Genomic DNA, 21,409 nt, shown 5'->3' with positions numbered 1-21,409 from the left:
TTCTGTGGACGGATGTTTTTTGAAAAACTAGCAAGCGTGTGTGTGCATGCATGCATGTGTGCATGTGTATGTGTGTGTCTAGTTTCCTCAGAAGCATCAAGTATTAGTCTCCATGAAAGGTGACATGCAGTCCTTGGTTTTATTAATTGTATTTACTGCAGGGACTTGAATCTTTGTAATTCCAGCAGAATGCTACTGCTTGTCTCTCTGCACTGAGAAACTTTCACTCAAAGCTACTGAAAAGAAATGGAGCACTATAAGAAAGCACTTGGAGAAGGAGTCCTGCTTTGCAAGTGTCCTCACTTCCCTCAGTCAAGCCTCCTGTACTGTTCAAAGACAGATGTGAAGGAGAGCGAGGGTGCTCTAGGAAGCTAAAGTGCTGAAACATCTCCTTTCTGCAACCAGCAAGCAAATATAGAGAGGCCATCATCACGGTCCCTTCCTTCATGTGGGGTGGCTTAGTGAATGTTGAGGTACTGAGTGAGCACTAAGTGATAAGTGAATAAGAAAGACAAAAGGTGATTGCTGTGGTAGAAGTAAGTCTGCAGCTTGCTGATGAACCTCTGCTGAGATTTAGTTGCAATCAGACCTCATTTGTTGTAACCCAGTATCCTCTGTGGTAGGAAATTTGTAGCTGGAGCTTTATTGTAGGGGGCAGCATCTTCTCTTTGGACTTGCACATGTAAGTGTAGTTCCTCAGCTTAGTAAAATACTCTACTTCAGCAGAGCCTTCAGTATTGACTGCATGCAGCTTCTTAGTTCATGGCGAGCATGAGGTGAAGCACATCAGCTTAAACTTCAGTGTTTTGCCTTCCATTGTAAAGGTCTGTAAGAGAGCACACAGCCAGTTTCTGAAGTTGAGCTGAACCATAATGATTCACCAGGCTGTGGTAACTTTAGCATGTGGGTTGGGTGGTGCTTTTAACATGGAATTGAAGAAACAGTGACCTATATTGAGAAGAAGCCTGAGGGAAAAAATGACAGTTTGAGCCTGTCTGTCACTGTCCTAAAGCAGAGAACACAATAAAATGCAACTAGTCTTTATATTAGAATGGAAGCTAAGACAACTGCCAAACTCCCAACTCTTGCACGGGTTTTAGGCCAAAGGCCTGTACTGTTGACATATAATGTAGCAACTCACTTACATTAATGTGGAGTTGGCTTGATGCTTTTTCTGTGAAAGCAATAGCTTTCTCATATCATTGAGTATAGCCACAGCAGCAAGGCACCGCTGCTGTGTCCAGCTGAAGGATATCTTTGTGACCACCACTGGTTGTTCTACTCTCTCATTTTCAATAGGACAGCCTGGCCCCCTTCTTGAGAGCAAGGCAAAAGAGGGAAAGAGGAGAGAGCAATGTCTTTAGCCAAAGCTTTGCAGGATTTTCCAGATTAGACCTACGTTACTTCTGCTGGGTCCCCTTGACAACAGGCTGTTGTTTCATCTGTATATAATAACCCTAACAAGCTTCAGTACAAGCATCTATGAGCTACCCCATAAAGTGTTCTCTTCTAAATCGCTGGCGATAGTTTAGGGGCTTTTTTTTTTAAATAGTTAAGCCAAGCCAAATTTTGAGTTAAGTCTTGTGTCTCAACTAATTTCCAGCGACTCAATTCGTTAGCTGCCAAATGGGCTGCATGCCAATGCCTGATCAGCAAGCCAATTTCTTCTTGATGGAAAGGTTGCAGTAGAGGGGCCCTCAGCTCCATCAAATTCCTCTCATAAGCAGTGCTATACCCAGGCCTTCAAAATACTAGTCTTCCTAGTATTGAATTTGGACATCAAATCCTATTTTCCTTGCTGCTTCTGTTCATCAGCCATCTGATGAAAAAAGAGAGTGAAAATCTAAATTCACATAGTGTGGACTGACTGGAATCTTGTTGTGATGACAGGGCACATGGGGATGCTGACAGCTTCCTAATAGGCACCTCTGCTTGAATGCTCTTATCCAGAGGAGTCAAAAGGAGAAGAATGCACATGTCTGGCTCTGTATTTTATTATGCTGAAGAACTGGGTCTCTTTTACTAGAAAATGGAGAGTAATGATACCAATCTGTGCCTCTATTCCAACCCACAAGTTCTAACAGCAACACAAGCTGAAGCAGACCTTCCCAAAATCATGCTCTTTTCTCCTCTGGAGAAAAGGTGATGGAAAACATGGAAGCTTCTCTGGGCAACTAGCTGGCCCACTCTGAACAAGTGCATTTTGTTCTGGTATTTAGGAGCTGCCCTGAAATAATAAAGCTAGGTTATGTCCCAGCATGCAGGCGCAAACTCAGCCTTAGAGAACAGAAAACACACATCTGCATCTAGTAAGGAAACAGATTTTCTTTCAGGTTTGTAAAAACTTACGACTATAAACAAGTGTGATGACAAACTGTTGGACAGAAGCAGTGAGAGGAGAGCTTTTCTTTTGGTATTTCAGTGCCCAAAAAATGGAGGTTCAGAAGTGCAGTGAAAGTAAAAACTAACAAGGACAGGAAAAATTAACTTTCTGGAACCACAGAAAATTCTTTCTGCTTTAATTCTTGAAGGGCAGACAAAAGGATCTTCTTCAGTCTGAATCAATTAAACTATCAGCACTAATTCCCTTTACTGTCTGCTTTTCTCCTTCTGTTTTATCCAGATTTACCTTCCATTGCTTTTGTTTGGTTTAGCCTTCTTGCATTCCAGTGCATGCTGGAGATGATCATTTATGTACCCAGCAAGCAAAACTCACTATGCTGAAATTTTCAGCAGTGTAGTAGTTGTCAGGATTATGTGTGTCCTAATTCAAAAGCTGATGTTGCAAAGTGCAACCTTAGCTGTTATTAGGGTGGGAATATCCTGCCCTCTGCACACTTCCAGCATATGATCTTTCTGTCTTTCCTGAGCCATATTATTTCTCACAGGGAGACTGTCCCCTACTATCCTTGGAATCCATCAACAGGCCATTACTTCTTAGGCTTCATCTATATTTGAATGAAAGGTTTGTTATTAAAGCTAACTAACTAACACATTTTGACTAGCACTCACTAAAACTTGAAAGGAGAAAAGGTGTCCTGCCTTTTAATGTGTGCTAAACTGATCAAGTGAGAGTCTGAGGGGAGGTTAGGCTTTAATTTGCTTGTTTAGCACCTATTAAAGCATGCCCTATTTTATTTATGCTTGGGTTTTTGAATGTATTAGCCAGAATACTTTGGCAAATATGCCTAACTTTACACCTTTCAATCTAGAACAAAACCTTACTTTGCAGTATATAGGGCATATAGGATGGCAGTTGCACATGGATATACTGTGAGGAAAAAGGTAGTTAATAATGTATGAGTTGGGCTTTTCTTTGCACATATACATGTGTGTGTGTGCATGTGTGCACACAAACACACACACAGAGATATGTCCATGTTTACAGTCATAAAGATGCATAAACACCAAACACTGAGAGGATTATGACTCAGCTAAACTCCCACTTCTGTCTCTCTTCTTTACAGACATTTACACAGATGTAACCTACCCATGATCATACCAAACAGATCCTCATATTGAGAGTGTCTGTTGGCCCAGAAATTGCAGTTGCCATTTCTCCCTTTATCTCCCTTTTGCATGATTTCTGGCTTTTCCGGACAATAAGGAACTAAGTGTTTTGGAAAAGGAAGGTGAAAATCATCATTTGATTCCTGCTTGTGATGTCAGCTTAAATGGGAGGGTTCTCAGTTTTGCTTCCTATTGAGTAATGCAGCTTACTGTTTGCTCTTTGGACCAGGAAGAGTACAGGAAAATCCCAACATTGTTTTAAATTATGTCATTAATCAAGGTCTATAACACACACCACTTTCCTGTGCCTGCCTTCTTTTTGGAATGATCTCATCCAAATGGTCCTAGAGAAATTGTTCTGCCAGTGAATTTATTAAGGAATTGTACTTAATTGAGACAATGTGACTTTGGTGCCTTTCACATTTTTTCATGTGGTCATCACAGCAGGCCAAAATATATGAAAGTTATAGTGCCATGTATGTCTTGTCATAAAAGCAGGTGTTCCATCTGGAAGTAGGTTTTAGAAACCCTTTGTTCAGCTGTTTCTTTGGGGAGTTTTCTTTTGTCACTAGAGAGCTCCATGTCTTCAGAAAGGTATCCATCTTAAGCCTTGTCTCAGCCCTGGAACTGAGAGGAACAGCAAAATATCTGCCTTTTCTTTTTTAAAAAGATGGGTAAGGCTTGACTCTTACAAGGGATCTGGAAGAGACAGTTAGGACATAGGATGGATACATACCATTAAGCTTTGGAGGTGAGGAGGAGTAAGGAGAATTTAAACTAGTCCTTCCAGGGTAGAGCTAAATGGCAACTCAGCTCTTCAGGACCAGGCTTAGAGAAATGCTAAGAAGTCATTGGCATCACAGTGTTTGGTAACAAACTGAGTTTGTGCTTATTTTGGTTCCCAATGAATCCTTAGCGCTAGCATGCACAGCAGCAACTCTTTCCGCCATGAATGCACTTGTTTCGGTCTCCTTTGGCAGACTAGCAGCCACATACATTACAGAAACTGGACTAACTTTTAATCTTTATATAACCAGTTAAAATAACAAACTGCTTTGAGTGACTTACTAAATTCCTGGTTCATGATGTGTGATTCTGCTCTCTAGCCTGGAAGCAGAGGGGCTTTCGCTCCTATGGTTTGTTAAGGTAGACAAGATGATGTGTCCAAAGAATGTGCAGTCAAACCTGTGTGAAACTTGGCAGGTTGTCTTAGCAGAGTTTGAGTAAACCTTGTTTTCATTTTTGGTGCGCACGTGTTCCTGTGTGTGCTTGCTCTTACTCTGATATTCACTTTGAAATTCAGTTTTGAACAAAACCCAAACCTCAAAGGGAAACATAGTTGAAAGCACTGGGCTTTGCCATGTTTCTGGTCAAACTGCTGGCCCAAATAATCTGAAAGTTGGCAAATCTGTCAGTGTAGCGAGCCTAACTTTCAGGTAGGCCCTGAGCTTTCCTGTGTGGTGTAAGGTATAAACAACCAGACCACCATACATCTGACAAGACCGTATTATCCAAAAGACCTGTAAGTATGGCTCAGGTTTGTTTTGCTGGTACAGAGACATGAACAGAGAACACTGAGATGCTGGGAGTCTTTCAGTATGATGCTTCCTTTAATGATGCATATTAGGGACATCATCTCACTTTATTATGAGCAGATAATAGAGAGACAGCACATTGGAAAGTATTCAACAGAAAGAAAGTATCCAGCAGGCTGGGTAAAAACTCAAAGATACAGACTTTTGGTAGTCTTAATTTGTTTTGGAGGTAACAGTTGTTAACAATGTTTTCATTTGTTTGCGGTTTCTTTCTACATTATGGTGCTTAGAGCACAGCCGCGGCCATATTATCGTTGCTGTGAGTTTTGGTAGACTGAAAATTTGAATAGCATTCATGTGGTCTTGCGTTCAGGCATTCTAAAGAAATGTGCCTAGCTGAACGACCTCTGTTACAGGAAGCGGGAGGTAAACAAAGTGGTCTAGAGAAATGATTTGCAGCCCTTATCATCTCTTTGAATCCCCTGGGAAACCTGAATGGAACTTTGCTGGAACCACTGGTTTGAACTGTCTTATATAACTCCAGCAACTCCTATTGACTTGTCTGGTATCACCCATCATTTCTTTTAAATCTTGGTTTTGAAGAAAACTTTAAAGTGTTCCAATAGACTTTCTCCTTTATTATTTCCATCCTCAGTTAATCTTAATCTGAAGCAAAGTAAACTTTATGTGGTTCTGTCATTAGGGTAGAATAGGATAGAAACAGAAAAGTAATGTTCCCAATACTGAAAAGAAACTTGTCCCAGTGCAGGTTTAGTCTTTGTTGTGTCATTTGGTAATTGATTAATTCTGTATTTCCTTGATTTACCTCTTCCAACTAAAAAAAACCCAAACAAACGAACAAAAAAAAAAGGCAGCCAAGGCCATTCTAGAAGCTTTGTCTAAATATGTACTGAAGAAGGACATGTGCATCTTAAATGTAATATGTTTCTGTACATGTATCATGGAATCAGAGTATGAAATCTGGACAGTGGAACTGAGGGAATACGCAAGAATCAGTTCAGTCTTGAAAATGCATTAACCACTGGGGTGGACCACAGCAGGTGTTTGGTGGTGCCTGCAACATGGAATGCAGGGACCAGATAGTAGGGTCATAAGGCGATAGAATGTAATCCTGAAACTGTGTGATACACCAGTATTAGCTAGTCTTTTTTTTTTTTTTTTTTCCCCCTTTCCAAATACTCAGGAATTATCCTGTGACCCTTCAGCTAAAAACTACTCAGTTCTTATAGCTGCAGGTTTGAACAATATGATATCTTTGAAATAATTTGCCCTTGATCTGTTTTCTTCACTTGTCTTTCAGGTTTGTGACCAGGTTTATTGAGCTGGATGGCCTGAGCTGTTTGCTGAATTTCCTGAAGAGTATGGACTATGAGACCTCAGAGAGCCGTATACACACATCCGTTATAGGGTGTATCAAGGCACTGATGAACAACTCCCAAGGACGGGCTCATGTCCTTGCTCATCCAGAGAGTATCAACATCATCTCCCAGAGCTTACGAACTGAGAACATCAAGACCAAGATTGCTGTGCTGGAGATCCTAGGGGCCGTCTGCTTGGTACCAGACGGACACAAGAAAGTCTTGCAAGCAATGCTTCACTACCAAGTCTATGCTGCAGAAAGGACAAGATTCCAGGTATAGGCAGCATACTTTGCCAAAATATTCAGCATGATGCATCTCTTCAGAGAGTAATTTTTATAATGTGTTTATTGCAACATTGCTAGGCAGGAAAAGGGCATTTTTTTTCATTTAGGTCTGGAATGGACCACTTCCTCAGATAGGTTATCATCAAGACCTGATCACTTGCGATTAATGCTAATTTAAAATCTCATATGTTTTGCATTAAAATTGGATTTTGCTATGTTAAATGGAAGCTGCTAATCTATTCATACTTTAACTTGATGAGATTTCTGGAGTGATATTATTAGTTTTGCCCTGGAAGCTGAAGCCACAGAGTTTCAGGAGCCTCTGTCCTGATTTTGTAGTCCATTATTTGCAAGAGGTATAGATTAAATAATTGACAGTGGAGGCACTTAAATTACCACTTATTAATCACTTGTGGATCATCACCACTTATCAATTGTTGGCTCATGTGTCACCCATTCAGAGCACAGAGGGGAAACTCACTTAATCGCAGAGACCTTGAGGTAGGTCAGTAGATCATTGACAGGTTTTTATTGTGGATACTGCTGGCTGCTGTTACAATATTCCTCCTCTTACTGAACTGAGCACCTTCACAAAAAGATAAAAAAGAATTTGTTGCTGTGTATAAAGCTGTAGCTTCTAAACATTGGGGTCATCTCACCAATATACCGTTCTTTCTCAGGTGAAATGATAAGGATGGTGGTTGGCTAAGAGGCCCTGAATCTGGGTTTCTGTCAGCTGTTATCTCCTGCTACCTCCACAGCTAATGCATCGGTGGATCTTGGGCTACAATGAGCTTAAGAATGTAAAAGTGAATGGGAAACAGACTGTGCTCATAAACAGTAGCTGCCAATGTTTGCCATTAGGAGCAAATGTACTGTGGGATTCAGTGACTGTGACTCTGACCTGAGACTGGGATGAAGGAAATCTTGGCTTGGTACTAACCTCTATGTGGCATTGGCAGACCCACCCCTCTGTGTGGACTTGGCCATTTGCCTCGATTGTCTGCTTAAACTCTATGTATGTCTTTGATGTGCAAGTATGACATCTTAAAATGTATGAGTCCAGAATTGTGGGCCCTTGATCTCGGTTGAAGATGCTTGAGACTATTTCAATATAGAGAATAGTAATTATTGTAAAAGTTGGAAGGTGAAGGGATTACAATGGCAGTCATAAGAATATGTCCCTGTTCTTTAGTACAGCAGTAGGACAGAAATCACTGATGCAGAAGACAGAAGCAGAAAAATCATGTACATACATGTACAGACATATGATGTGCTGTTTCATGTAGAGTGCATATTGAAGAGAGAAGGAAAACGTTTAAACACAGCTTGCTCTCTAGTAAAGAGGTGAACTGAGGAATCCTTTCTGAATCAATCTGCTATTCTTGTTTACACTGGAGGCAGGTGGAGGGTAACCTCACATGCGTGGCAAAAAGCAGTGGTAACTCACGGCCCTGGCAACACTCATGCTGCCATGTTAATTTGTTGTTCTTGTCTGACCAAGTGATTCTGCTTAATAAATCTATATGGGAGATGGATTATGATTTTACCCAAGTGTCTCCTTAGTTATGTCATCTCTCTCTGTCTCTCTCTCTCTTTTTTTTTTATTGGCTTAAAATTTACTAGATAACTGAGATAAGTCATTGCTGGGCCAGAGTGTGGTAACATGGGTCTTGCTGTATAGCTGAGCCTTTGAAGAGTCTCATATAATGATTTACAGATGCTTTTGTAAGTCTGGAGAAACTTACTAACTCTCACATTCACAAAAGAGTAGTTTACATAAATGCTTGCTTTTGTCAAAATGCTTTTCCATAGAGGAAAATATAAAAGATGAATGGATACTTCCTCTTTTTTCTTCTTAAACAGCCCCCCCCCAAAAAAAAAAAAACCAAAATGATTTAACAGAAGGGATGTGTTCTTGTTTGTTAGTTTTTGAAACGTGTCTAGAAGCTAGAATGGGATTTTCCACTGCACTCTTATCAGCAGCTTGAGTTTAAAGTTTTTCTCATAATTTTAAAGCAGTGGGGGTTCATTCAGAGACTCCCCCCTCATCCATCTTCACTCATCTTCTAACAGAGACACAGAGGGGTATTTTAAATGCTGATGAAATAAATATGGTCATGGTCTCCCTTACCTTTTAGTGGAAAGTTCTCTGATACTCTAGATCTTGTCAGTTAAAACAGTGTTATAAATCTTCTGTCTCTCGCCTTTCAGGTGTGAAGCTCTGTTGTCCAACACCTGTGTCTTAAAATGGTCTTGTAGCTCATTGTCAAGGAAGAAGCATCTACTGTAACTCCACCATGGGAGGCCCTTCCAAGAAAGGGATGAGCTGACAGTGCTTATTCTATGCCTTTACTGTGAACGTCAAAGATGTAGTGTACAGTGCGGTGCAGTCAAGCTAATAAAAGCCTTTTTTCTTTGTCCTGATCCTGAGATGTAATCTTTGTAACCCAGACTTTGAAAATATCTCAAGAGATCCTTTAGGTTTCAGATCTAGTTCTTCTGGGAGATGTTTCCTGTCTCCTGAACAATTAGCAGCATCACTCAGTATATGAACACGTCTGAACAGTTTACAGCTTGTAGCCTTAGGCTGACTCTAACTGGCCACACCTAATCACTGTTAGTTGAAAATGATCTCCCACAACTGGGAATCTGGCTGAACCACGAAACTAGAATTCTTCTTGGGCTATGAAGAATAATAAAAAAATGAACAGAACAGCAGGAATGGGAGAAACATACTTTGAATGTGCAGAGTAGGAATGAATTCCTCTGCCTGTATGGTTCTTTATTGCAGAGTGATTGTAATGGGAAAAAAGAAAGAAAATGTGGAAACTGTAAAGGCTCTGCTCAGTGTTTCTCTAGATCTAGCTCCATAAGACAATGGCCTAACTAGCGAGACAGCACCCAAGAGGAGAATAATTTTAGATTCTCAGTTTTGGAAGCCAAACTCAGTTCTTCTGAAGTAGAAAAGGGTAGGGCTTTCTGGAAACTGTCCTGAGCTCTGTTTTACTGGAAAGTCTGATAAAATAACTTACAGGTAAAGCTGACCTGTGACATCACCAGCACAATTGGTGGTCTTCCTTTTAGCTGCCTTCCAGACAACAGCGGTGGATAATGATCTTCATTCATCTTATGTCTCCTTCTGTCAGTTGATTCTTCCTCAACTGTGAATGCTGGTACTTCATTTGGATTCTGTGGGTTTGGATTTATTTTCCCTTTTTGCAGATTGCAGATCTTATTCTCCCCACATCATCTACAGTGACCAGCAGTGTGTTCTTTGAGGAGTTGGGAGGTAAATGTAAAAACACTGTTCAGGAACTATTTTTTCCCCAAGACAAATTGTTTTCTTCCCCCTGCCCTTCTTGTGGAGGAATATCATGGTGGTGAAGAAAGTTTGGGTTGGGGTTGGGGGTTGAGGGGCTGTCTGTTTCCACTCCTCTTTGTTAGAACAAGGAAGCAAGGTTCAGAATTATTTACTGGCAACCATCTAAAACTTAAGCTCCTGCATAACTTGCTGCTGACAGTTTTGGACTGGAACAAGGATTATTTTCTATTTGCATGTGCTGAGATGTAGTGGAGTACTGTAGAAATCATATATTTAACATGGTACCATAATGCACTGCATGTTTTAGTTGCATGTCATAAATTACAGCTGCTCAGTGTAAGTGCAACTCTTGTTACCTGCAACAGCTAGCCTAGCTTAGTCAGAGGCACCAAGTAAATTAGTAAAGAAAGAATGCTGGGATTTTAGATACAGTTCTTACTTTGCTTGCAGTGGCTCTGTGTTGGTATAACTCCTCTGATTTGAATAGGAGACATCAAGTTTTATACTAGTTTATCTAAAATACAAATCCAAATTACAGCGAGATTCCTGAGTGATATAAACAGTTGTAACAGTTGTCCCAATTAAATTAACTAATCGCACTAGGTCGTACCAACTGAAGATTGGCTTACACTATTTCTAATTGTGCTAAAATGCTTTGGAAAGGATGTACTTCCTTTTTACTGTGTTTTTTTTTTAATGTGAGTTAATGGAAAGTATAGGCAGAAATTTTATGAATATGAAGGACTATCTCCTTTAACTTAAAGAAATTTCACGTTTGGCTCTGAGTAGGAACCCCAATGTAAAATGTTGCTGTTTTCTAAATTGCCAACATTTCACCTACAGTGACCTTGACCTCAATTATCAGTCCAGTCCTTAACTTCAGAGAAGAGTCCCTTTACAGTTATGGAAGTTCCTCTAGAACTTGCTGCTCTTCTTTGTTGAGTCCTCAGACTTCACTCAGATGAACATCTTTGAGTACTACAGCCTCACCCTATATCTCCACTGTTCAGTTCATTCACAGGCGTATCATCTCTCTCTTGGCATTGCAACTTTTATACTGCTTCCTTTCAAGGTTCCATACTTTGTGTCCAAGTTTGTTGTGTTTACTTGTATTCCCGTTTTCCCATGTGTCTTAGCTTTTTGCCTAAGCTGATCTCTTTACCTGCTTTTATCTTTGACCCTTCTTTCATGCTGCCCTTCTGCCCTGAGTAACTTTCCCATTAATGTCCAACAGAGAGTCTGTAGTTCCTCTTTTAAGATACTCCTGAAAACCAGCCTTTTCAGAAAAGTACTCCATCTTTACTCAATATATTATTATATTATCAATATATTATTATTATTATATATTTACTCAATATATTATTATTATATTATTATACCACAATAATATGAAGACATGCCTTAAATCTCCTTCCCGAGGCAATCTGAAAAAGCTCTGCCTTTGCTTCATCCAGTTTCTGTTTGAAATGTGCTTCTTTGCCTGAAAATTCTACACTGCTCCTTAAAGAAGCAAGACAAAAGAAAAGTTTGGAAAATAAAACCTTAAAAGCGGAAGTGGCAGAATTAATAAGATGAGGTGTCTCCTTGTTGTCCTTGCTTGTATTGTTTATTTCTTTGTATTCTTTTCTATTTGGTGTATCCATACTAGAGTCAGAATCTGTCACTGGCTTACTGTGTGGCCATGGGAGAGTCGCTTCATCTTGAGTTTCTCAGGCGCCTTTCTTGTGAAAATGGAAGTCTCTTAAGTGCTCTGAAAATCAGGAATGAAGAGCCTCCTATTTCAGCATTGTTCGTGTCTGCATTGCCGTATTTGTGATTGACATTCTTTGTGACAGGGTCATGATCTCTCTCTTCCCAATTTGTTGCCCTCCTGATTATTGTTATGCTTGCTGCTTCCCCTCCTTTCTCCTGTAGAGCAAATGCATTGTTTTGACATTGTAAAATTTTGTACTTTTTAACATGCCCTGTTTTGAGTCAAACCAATATTGCAAAGTTATGATGCTGCACTGGCCCAGAAAGGTATTTTAGGACATTCCAGTGTCCTTCCAGCCTAGCTTGCTGTCTGAGACACCTACCCAACTGGGGACCCCAATGGTAAGGAAGAATTTTCCTTTCAGTATTGAGTGAAGCCAGGTGTTAGATACTGACTGAAGGGAGCTGGTTTCACTTGCTGGCCAAAATACTAGCTGGGCTACTTTGGGCAGAGCTCTCTGGTTTTCCTCTATAACACACTAAAAGTTTTGAAGGTTGAGGGGAAGAAATAAAGGAAGCTTGATATTGTCAGTTGAAAAGACGGAGATTAGGAGCATTCCTTCCAGAGGCCCATTGCCTGGTTTGTATTAAACGCCATCAGTACAGAGCATGATCTGTAGAGACAGATCTGATCAATTTGGAATTGTAGGAGAAGAGTTAAAAAGGAACAAATTAAAATCCTATATTCCCACTTGATTTGCTTCTCCCTCTCAAGGCTCATCCAAAGCCTTTTGAGGTTTGTTGCATATTGAATGAAACCTTACTGGATGTCAGTGATGAGGAATAATGGGATTAAGTGAGGAAAGCTTTGCTTAAATAGTAGGAAAAACCTTTATAACCATAAGATCAATTAGGCCACAAATTGATCTTGCTGCCAAGAGGTGTGGCGAAATCTCTTTCACAGGAAATGTTCAAGTGAAGACTTGAACCTCAGCCATTTGCAAAGCATTAGAGATACTGGAATTCGGCCATAGTGTGTGGGTGTAGACTCTGATCTTTAGGAATTGTGTGACCTTATAGTGTTTATTTCTAGAGCTGAACGATAGCATGAGGATGCACTGCTCTTCAATTAGCTTAGTGCAACCAAGGGGTTTTTGTTGCTCTCACCCTGAATTTTGCTTGGCATTCTGCTCCTATTACAGCCTTCTGAAATAGGGGATAGAAAACTAGTTGACATCCTTCAACCTGCCTGGATGCTGTGTCTGGAATGATGTTGCATAGGTTCCACTGTGTTCTCAAAAATCTTTGAGAATGTATGATAGAAAGGAGGCCTGTGAAGAAAAAGAAGCCAGACATTAACTAAAAGAAGAAAAACAATTCAGGCTTGGTTTTGATGTTTCTGTAGTAATGGCTACTTAAGTCATTCCAAGAAGACACAAGTGCTTTGGATTTCAGTGTCAAATATGAAGTAATAGAAAGAAATTCTCTCACTTGTTTCACTTTTGCTTATTTATCAAGTTGAACAGTTTATTTTTACTGATGAATTTAAAGAGAGTCTGTTCCTTAAATAGAGAGACTCCTTAAACCAAGTGTCATATCGTCACTGTCAGGATGCTGGACTGGATGGACCATCAGTCTTACTAAGCAGGGAATTTATTGTGTTTTTATGTAAGACTCATTCCTACTTCTAGCAAAATGGGTGAAGGGTAAGTGTTTGGCTGTAACATGGCTACTGGGAAATCATGGATTTGGTCAAAGTTCAAACACCAGGACTAGAGGCATTCACAGGTGCCAGCTGGGCAATTTAGAAGATGCAAGAAAAAGTTTATGGAATAAAGCTTGCAGTGGTGGGGAAGGTAAACATTATGCTCAGGTATAAGAACAGTTGTCAGTAGCGGTGTTTGGCTCAGAAGTTTTTTGTATAAAAACAAGCAAAGGATCACATGGAGCAAGGAGGATACTCTCCCTGCTTCTAGAGACATACTGCCTGCATGGTGATGTCCATTTTCTGCAGGAAACAAGATAGACCTATGAAACTGATGCCTGGTGTGGGAAAGATTTAGCTATGAATGAATGCTTTCAGTAGCCAGGGACAGAAGGCTGACTGAAGGAAAATGAACTTCCTTACTCAGCATCATAGCTTCAGAATGTTATTTAGGTGGATCTACTGGGTTGAACACTAACAAGCTATTTTTGTCTTCATTCTCCCTTTATGGCCAAGTCTTCTTTGGAAGAGTAAAAAGAATTCTGACATTTCTAGTGCATCAACAACACATATATCTGAGTGTGAGACGCATAGAATTGAACTGGCAGATCCCGAGTGGAATTTCTTACTCTTCCAGTGAGGAAAATTGTCCTTGGACTTATGAACTGATCAGAGAAGATTCACAGTCATCAACACAAAGCTAGAAGTAGAGAGTTGCTTCCATGGCTAATCAGTTTTTACATATAAACTCTTCTGTAAATATTCAGAAGGAATTGATCCTCACTGGACTGTATAAGGCACATGCTACTGACATTAATTGTCTAGTCTCTTTCTTTTTTCTCTTCTCTTCTGTCTCCCAATTTTCACAAGACTATGGTAGCATCTCGATATGTGTCATTCTGTGTAGTGTTTACAGGCACTCGCACGCACGATATGCCTTGAATATATTTCTGGAGATCCAGGAGAATATAGAGATTAGACCAACAGCATGTCTGTGCTAAATATCCCCTGCCGTTTGTTTAATAGGGAGACGTAACATGGAAATTTGGACTTAACTGCACTTCCGCTTCAGCTTTGTAACTCAACTTTTTAGCTCTAAGAAGTTTGGAGCTGTATGGACAGGGGATATTCTTGTTAATTGCACATCCCTAAAAGGAGCTTGCCAAGATTAGGTAATTGCTTTATGTGAAATGGTTACAAGTGAAGGAAGGAGGAGAAACTGTACGTCCTCCAAGGCCCAGCTACAAGTTCTGTTTCCCAGACAACAGCGCAGGATTCTCTCCCCACTGTATATACAAGTGCAGTCTATCCTGCTGACATTCAAAAAATTTATGAAAATTAAATGGCACGAGTAGAAGGGTATATGTATCTGATGATGTTTTTCTGCATGTATAAATTCCCTGTCATATTCTCTGTACAGAGTTAGCTGACTGGAAAGGGCTTCATTTTGCTGCTTTCTTAGATTATGTTGGCAGAGATTTTAAAGGGCATTTGCTTTTTCTCAAATAATAGCTTACTTTTGAAAAAAGTGGTTTTTTTTTTCATTAGGATCATGTGGGCATTTTATTCACATCACTATTCTTCATTTGTTTATTGTGGCATGCCCCAGATTGCCAAGACCCTTGCTTGAAAAAAGTTACTTCTTTAAGCAACTATTTAGCAAACTGTTTGCAGATTCCATGAACAGTGTGCAAAATGGTGCAAGGAATTAAATATCCTTTAACCCAGCCTGTTGTTCTGTTTCAGACATTGTTGAACGAGCTAGACCGAAGCATGGGGCGTTATCGAGATGAAGTAAATCTCAAAACAGCCATCATGTCCTTTATCAATGCTGTTCTGAATGCTGGTGCTGGTGAGGTGAGTTGTTGCCCTGGAAATTCCATCTGAAATGTTGTTCTTCAAGTAATTTATCTGAGAAATGGCTAGCAGATTAAGTCACAAATCTTGTGTTATTGAGTGGATTATAGTTTGTAGAAAAAGGGTGAGTTGTCAGTATCAGTCCATCAGTGTCTTCCCTGTTATTGCATTCCCAGCCTCTTCCAATATAGCATAGACTATTGTATTAAGAAGCCCCTCCATATTTTTCTGTTCTACTTGCTCTCTTTCATACATATGAATATGCCTTATAATTCAGCACATTTCTCCTTTTTTACTCTCATTAACCCTATGCCACTCTGCCAGTAGGGCTGGTCAAAAAACAACTCAGGAACATGTTAAAAATATTATTGTTGGTAGTGTGGGAAGAAAGGGGACAAAGTCCCACTCCAGATTGAGGACAGAAAATCAAAAGCATGACCAGATCCCTGAACATAAAATTTGGGGTGCAGTAGTTGGAGGAAGGGAAAGAAGAAATAGTTTGCTTTGTTTTTTAATAACTGCAAAGCATTTTCCTCTTGATTTTGGCCTTTTAAAACATATTTTGGTTTACTTTCAGAAATGTTTTGACTCAAAAAACCCAAAACATTTTGATTTTAAAATGTCAAAGTGGGACACTTCAGAAATTTCAGTTTGCTTGTTGTTTTTATTCATTAATAACACTCCCTTTTGAGTCTGAACAATAGTTTAAACTGATTTAATTCATTGAAAATGTTACTTTTGGTACACTGGTATCTTTTTTTGGTTAAACCACAAAAGGCAACAAGCTCATAACAGCTCTGTCTGGCAGTGTCTGTTTGCAGCAGTCCTGTAAAGCCCTACTGAATAGGTGTCAAGTTTGCCAGAGTATATGGTAATTTTATGCCATGTATGCATAAAAACTAGGGGGAAGTCTGCAATACTGTTCATTTATAATCACGTGGAAGATCTCTAATTGCCTAGCAGGATAAACACTAACAACTTTTAGTCTTTGTGGAACAACATGGAGTGTGCTGTCCTTCTTACTGTATGCGTGGAACTTATTCTAGGCACATGAGGATTGCATTTTTAAAGCAAGCAGAGGCAAAGGCCTTAATTTTTAGTTACTTTAGCTTGGGAGGGTAGGATTATTTAGAGACATTTGGAAAAAGGGATCATGGAATGTGAATCATCCTGTGAATTGAGTGTCAGGATAGAGGATATTAAAAAGGGAAGAATCGAAGTTTTAAGCAAATCTTTTTAATTGCATTAAAAGTTTTTATAGCATTAAAAAAAAAAAAACCTTTTGGAAGTTGTTAAGTTGTTTTTCCCCACTCCTTAAGGACAACTTGGAGTTCCGATTACACCTACGATATGAGTTTCTAATGCTGGGAATTCAACCTGTCATTGACAAGCTAAGGGGACATGAGAATGCCACATTGGACAGGTAAGACACACTTTCTGAGAATAGTCATTGATCAACAGAAAGTTCTAGGGAAACATTTGAGTTTCAGATTTAAGCACAATGCTGCCTTTCTCCCTAAGACTGACATCCTTTAAAAAACAAAAAGGAGATTTTCCTTCAAACTAAAATCAGCAGATGAAGTAGGAAACGTACATACTAGATTGGCAGTGGCTTTGACAAGGAGTTCCTGAAATGTTTTTTTTCTATCATGGAAATGGCAACCAGAGTGAGAAAGAAATGTTCTAATTATTTGTCCCTTGCAGCAAAACTGGAAAAAAAGCCTGACCTGGTAGGAGAAAGGGAAGCCAGTATTTCATTGACTTCATTGAGCCTGAGTGCATGTGGTCAAAGTGCAGGTTCTGAGTTTCCAAGACTTTTTTTTGCATCAGTCTTTTTTGTGATCCAGCTTGTACCACAGCCTCTCAAACAGTGGCACTGGCACTGGCACAGCTATAAGAGGAGAGGGACCTGTGGTGGGCAAAGTGGTAGGAATGAGTGAACAAGAGAGGAGAATGAGGAACATCTTCAAACGGCATTGCTGCTGCACAAAATGGCAATTCAAATTGCTGTGTTAAAAGTTATTCACAAAATAAATGCTTTCTCCACTGCAGCATGTCTTCACTAGGGAACCAGGTTAATCTCACTAGCAATTCCGTATTTTGCCACATTAACTGAAGCTGATGATGAGCTTAAATTAAACCTTTCACAAAGCTACAAGCCAAAATAAACTTGGAACAAATGACCTGAGCTATTTGACTGAGACACCTCAAGAAGCTAAACAAGCTGACGACTCATCAGGGAGCCTAGGAAAACCCATTTGCTTAACAAAATGAAGCCTTTTAAGGTGTGGGAATGCCTGTTCCTAAGCCTGCCATGGGAGCATATCTTCTGTAACTGCACTAAACTCTGTGGAGAGGGATTGACCTGCTATCGTGCTGCTCCCCTAACTACTCTATCTTCACCTTTTTCTGTAGAGCAGGGCTGATCTGCAGGGACTTGATAGATAGAAGTGTGAAGTTTGCCAAAGTATATGGTGAAAAACTGAGGATCAGGCCTATGTCTGCAGCTTTCAAGACATCAACCTTCGGGATTTTTTTCAAATATCCAGTGTCAGGAGCTGTTGTAGGGTGACAAATTTTGCATAAACACCAGGCTAGTACCAGCTGTCTGTCATAAATAGATGCCTTACATCTTTGAGCAGGTGGAGGCATATACCTACATAGTAATGCCACAGGAAAAGACTGTGTGTAGATGTCAGACAGTTATATATGTCTACAACTTGCCACAGAGATGCAGTTGGTAGTGTCACTTTTGATCTACACCATTGTAGCCAAGAAGAGAATCTAGCTCATGGGCCATCCCTGTTCCTTTGGCCAGTAACAAGGAGCATTCAGGAGGCGCTTAAGGGCACTTGTGGATCTCACAAATCATAATGATAAGGATGATATGGAGGTTTGAGAGGATCCCAGATGCCTGGATTACATAGACTATATGCCAGGTCAAGACAGGGAAATGTGCCACGCCTTCCACCACACCATCTGCTATGCTCTGGTCTCCATGCAAGGGAAGTCCAGGTGCCATGGTCAAATGTGTCTCTCACCAGATGCCCCAGATCCCGCCAGAGGCACGCGGCTGTGCTCATCAGTAGGCAAATGTAAAGACAGCTATGAACCCTGTTGTTTAACTAAATGCATCTCTGGTCCACATTGTGAAAGAAACAAATTATTTAACATATCTGGTTAACAAGCGTGGCATGAACTTTTTAGAAATGTATTATCACTGCAGACATTGCATCCCTTTCTTATTTTATATTCATTTTTAGCAGCCATTACCTCAACACAGTGCCTTAGCATGGGGATTAAAGAGCACTTGTACCTCAGCCAGCCATTCCTTTCGGCCTGTCATTGACCCCCATGAGTTGCCTTACAGACATATTCCAACACTTCATGTGAAAAAGACTTGCCAGTTTCCAGGTCCTCTAGCTGGAAATGAGGTGTTACTTCTTCTGCTGTGGCAGGTTTACTTAAAGTCTGAATTATGCTGTGAACATTGGCGGTTTTGTTTTTGTTTTTTTTTTCCATTTTCTTTTAGGCACTTAGATTTTTTTGAAATGGTCAGAAATGAAGATGACCTGGAGCTTGCCAAGCGGTTTGACCTGGTAAGTTTTCTCTGGAGTGCCTGAACTTGCCAAAGATGAACCATCTGCTTTGGATCCTTTGTGCAACTTCCCCTTGTGTTCCCTGAAAGCAGTGATCGGCTTTGGCTGCTGAGAGTGGTTGGTGCTCTTGTTTTCACTGTTTCTCATTTAGCAAGTAGGGATCTGTGATGTGTGAACAATGAAAACAATGATTACAGAAACAGCTTCTGCCAAGTATCTTTGACAAAGACTCACTTCTTTTGCTTGGCTGAAAGTTCAGGAGCGGAGGAGGTTCTCAACACTGCTCTCATGTTCTCAATCCTGATGATGCAGATGCATTCTAGATTCATACATCCCCTTTACAGGACTATAGATGAAGCTTGAGCTCTTTTCTGATACTTTACCCGATAGATCCCAGGAAACTCTCCTGAAGGTTGTCACCTCAGAGGTTGTGGAGAGGATTAGTACTTTGAAAGGGGTGGAGTTTGAAGATGAGCATACAGCAAGTGCAGTTTCCACAATCTCTAGGAAGGGACTATAGGGCCCAGAAAAATTGTAATTTCCTCTTTGTCCATGATTGGCCTCTGCCACATACCAATATAGAACCTCCAGCCCTCCTCTGCTTACCTTCTGCTATTTGTGCCACCACTTCTTAGGACCCGAATGTTTTGTTTGCTCCAGAAAGCTCTTGGTGGCTTTGCATGCTTCCCGCCTGTTCACCCTTTTGGGGATCTTCTTACTGGAGTGGGGATGGCAGTGCTCATCTCAAAATCCCATGTGCCTTTTCCTCACTGGAGCTTATAATTGGACATTGCAAGAAACTCTGCAACAGTCCAGTTGCTGGAAGTCTGCCTGTCTCTGTTGATCAGACCTTTCACAGTTAGCCAGGCTTTCACTGTGCCTGGTTTTTGTCTCACTTGTTCTTTCACTGCTTCCCTCACTTCAGATCCACATTGATACAAAAAGCGCCTCTCAGATGTTTGAGCTGATCAAGAAGAGACTGAAGCATACGGACGCCTATCCCTATTTGTTATCCATCCTCCAGCACTGCTTGCAGATGCCTTGTGAGTACTTCGCTGTTTTTCAGAGCCAAGGATTGGTGAAGAAATGGGGAGCTTTGGTGTATAAGAAGGGGAGACAGATACCAGGATACACATTTTCTTTGTCTTCCATTCAGATCTTGACAGTGGCTTAAGAGACTTGGTATCTGGCACTGATCTTAGCCGGCTGATTTTGTTGCAATATATAAAGCAGAAGTTTGACCTCTCTGCATTTGCAAATAAAATTAAGTAGCTGGAGGCATTCCAATTAGTCACTGACGGAGCTTTTAATAGCTTTAAATTAGAAGGTTTAAAAAAGAAAGAGCCCTTGTGCTCTAGATCAGGGAATTCCCAGAAATAGCCACCATTTTGAATGTTAACAAAATTCAGTGAGGAATCATTTCTGAGAAACAATACAGTAATGAAAGCTGTTCTGACACTGGGAAATTCCACAAGAAGTCTTTGGGCTGCTATCTCATGGCAATGCATCAGTGGAAGGCTCCCGGACACAAAATGAAAAATAACACTGGCATTTGTTTTCAAGAGAGGTGATAGGAATCTACTTGGTAACTGTCAGATAAAATAATTCTGTCATGCTTCCAGAGTGTAGCAGCCAAACAAAGGCAGAGCAAGATCACCACAGAACAATCTGCCTTAATCCTGTTAGGCATCAGGGGCTGATTTTGGTTACTTTCAGCCATACTTCAGCAGTCAAACTGAGGAACTGAGAAGGGGACATGAGGGAGATATATACTGTAGTCTGCTTTTTCAAGAGGTAGTGTGATTATGTCATCAGGCACTTGTTAGATTCAAGTACTGCCATGCACAAATTCATGCAGTTGTTTTTCTAATTGATCTCCTTGATACTGTTATTTAAGACAATACTTAGGCTTTGAGCTTTTGATATGGACCTGGAATGTATGGTGGCAGAAGGGTCAAATCCTGCTAGGCTAGGACAGAATTATACTGAAGCAATTTTAAAGAAATTGAAGGTCCAGATGATCAAACTCAGGGAGCTAAAGTGAACTTTACATTTTTCTGGCTCTTCTGTTTGCTATCTATGGGATCAGTCCCTTTTGTTCCATTTCTGTCCTTCTCTCCACACTTTTTGGTCATGTTTTTTGAATTTCCATGCCAGATGAGTTTCATTGACCCTCAGGTAACTGAGTATGCAGACAGCAAATCTGAGTCTTTTTGCAGAGCCTGGTCACAATGTTACCCAGGTACCAAAAATAAATATCAAGCCCCAGAAAATACCAAGTAACAGGCAGCACAATGAAATCACTGCAGTAGCTGGTTTAAAGTGCAAGTTAAAGCTGAACTGCCAAAAGGGTCACAGAGCCTGAATGTGCAAATTAGGCACAGATTTGCATATGCCTGTCTTGTGCTGTTTTGATATGCCAGGTGTTTGTAGATAATCTGCTAGCACAATGCGGAATTAGGTCCTGTGTTCTATGATTTGCTACTTATGGGATTTAAGATGGGAAAAAGAAAGGAAGGA

The 21,409-nt window shown here is 40.3% G+C and overlaps 1 protein-coding gene across 1 annotated transcript in view; it reads left to right on the top strand.

The window, feature by feature from the left end:
* Window positions 1-21,409, top strand: part of DAAM2 (dishevelled associated activator of morphogenesis 2) — a 125,938-nt gene that overhangs the window by 54,690 nt on the left and 49,839 nt on the right. The window contains exons 5-9 of the mRNA XM_067293187.1: window positions 6,367-6,700; window positions 15,180-15,290; window positions 16,610-16,713; window positions 18,823-18,889; window positions 19,815-19,932. Of these exons, the coding sequence (XP_067149288.1) occupies window positions 6,367-6,700; window positions 15,180-15,290; window positions 16,610-16,713; window positions 18,823-18,889; window positions 19,815-19,932 (734 nt within the window). The remainder of the gene's footprint in view (window positions 1-6,366; window positions 6,701-15,179; window positions 15,291-16,609; window positions 16,714-18,822; window positions 18,890-19,814; window positions 19,933-21,409) is intronic.

This window comes from Apteryx mantelli, chromosome 3 (assembly GCF_036417845.1).
Source record: "Apteryx mantelli isolate bAptMan1 chromosome 3, bAptMan1.hap1, whole genome shotgun sequence".
Taxonomy (NCBI): domain Eukaryota; kingdom Metazoa; phylum Chordata; class Aves; order Apterygiformes; family Apterygidae; genus Apteryx; species Apteryx mantelli.
The sequence above is the reverse complement of the archived record's forward strand: the minus strand, read 5'-3'. Positions and strand labels throughout refer to the sequence as shown.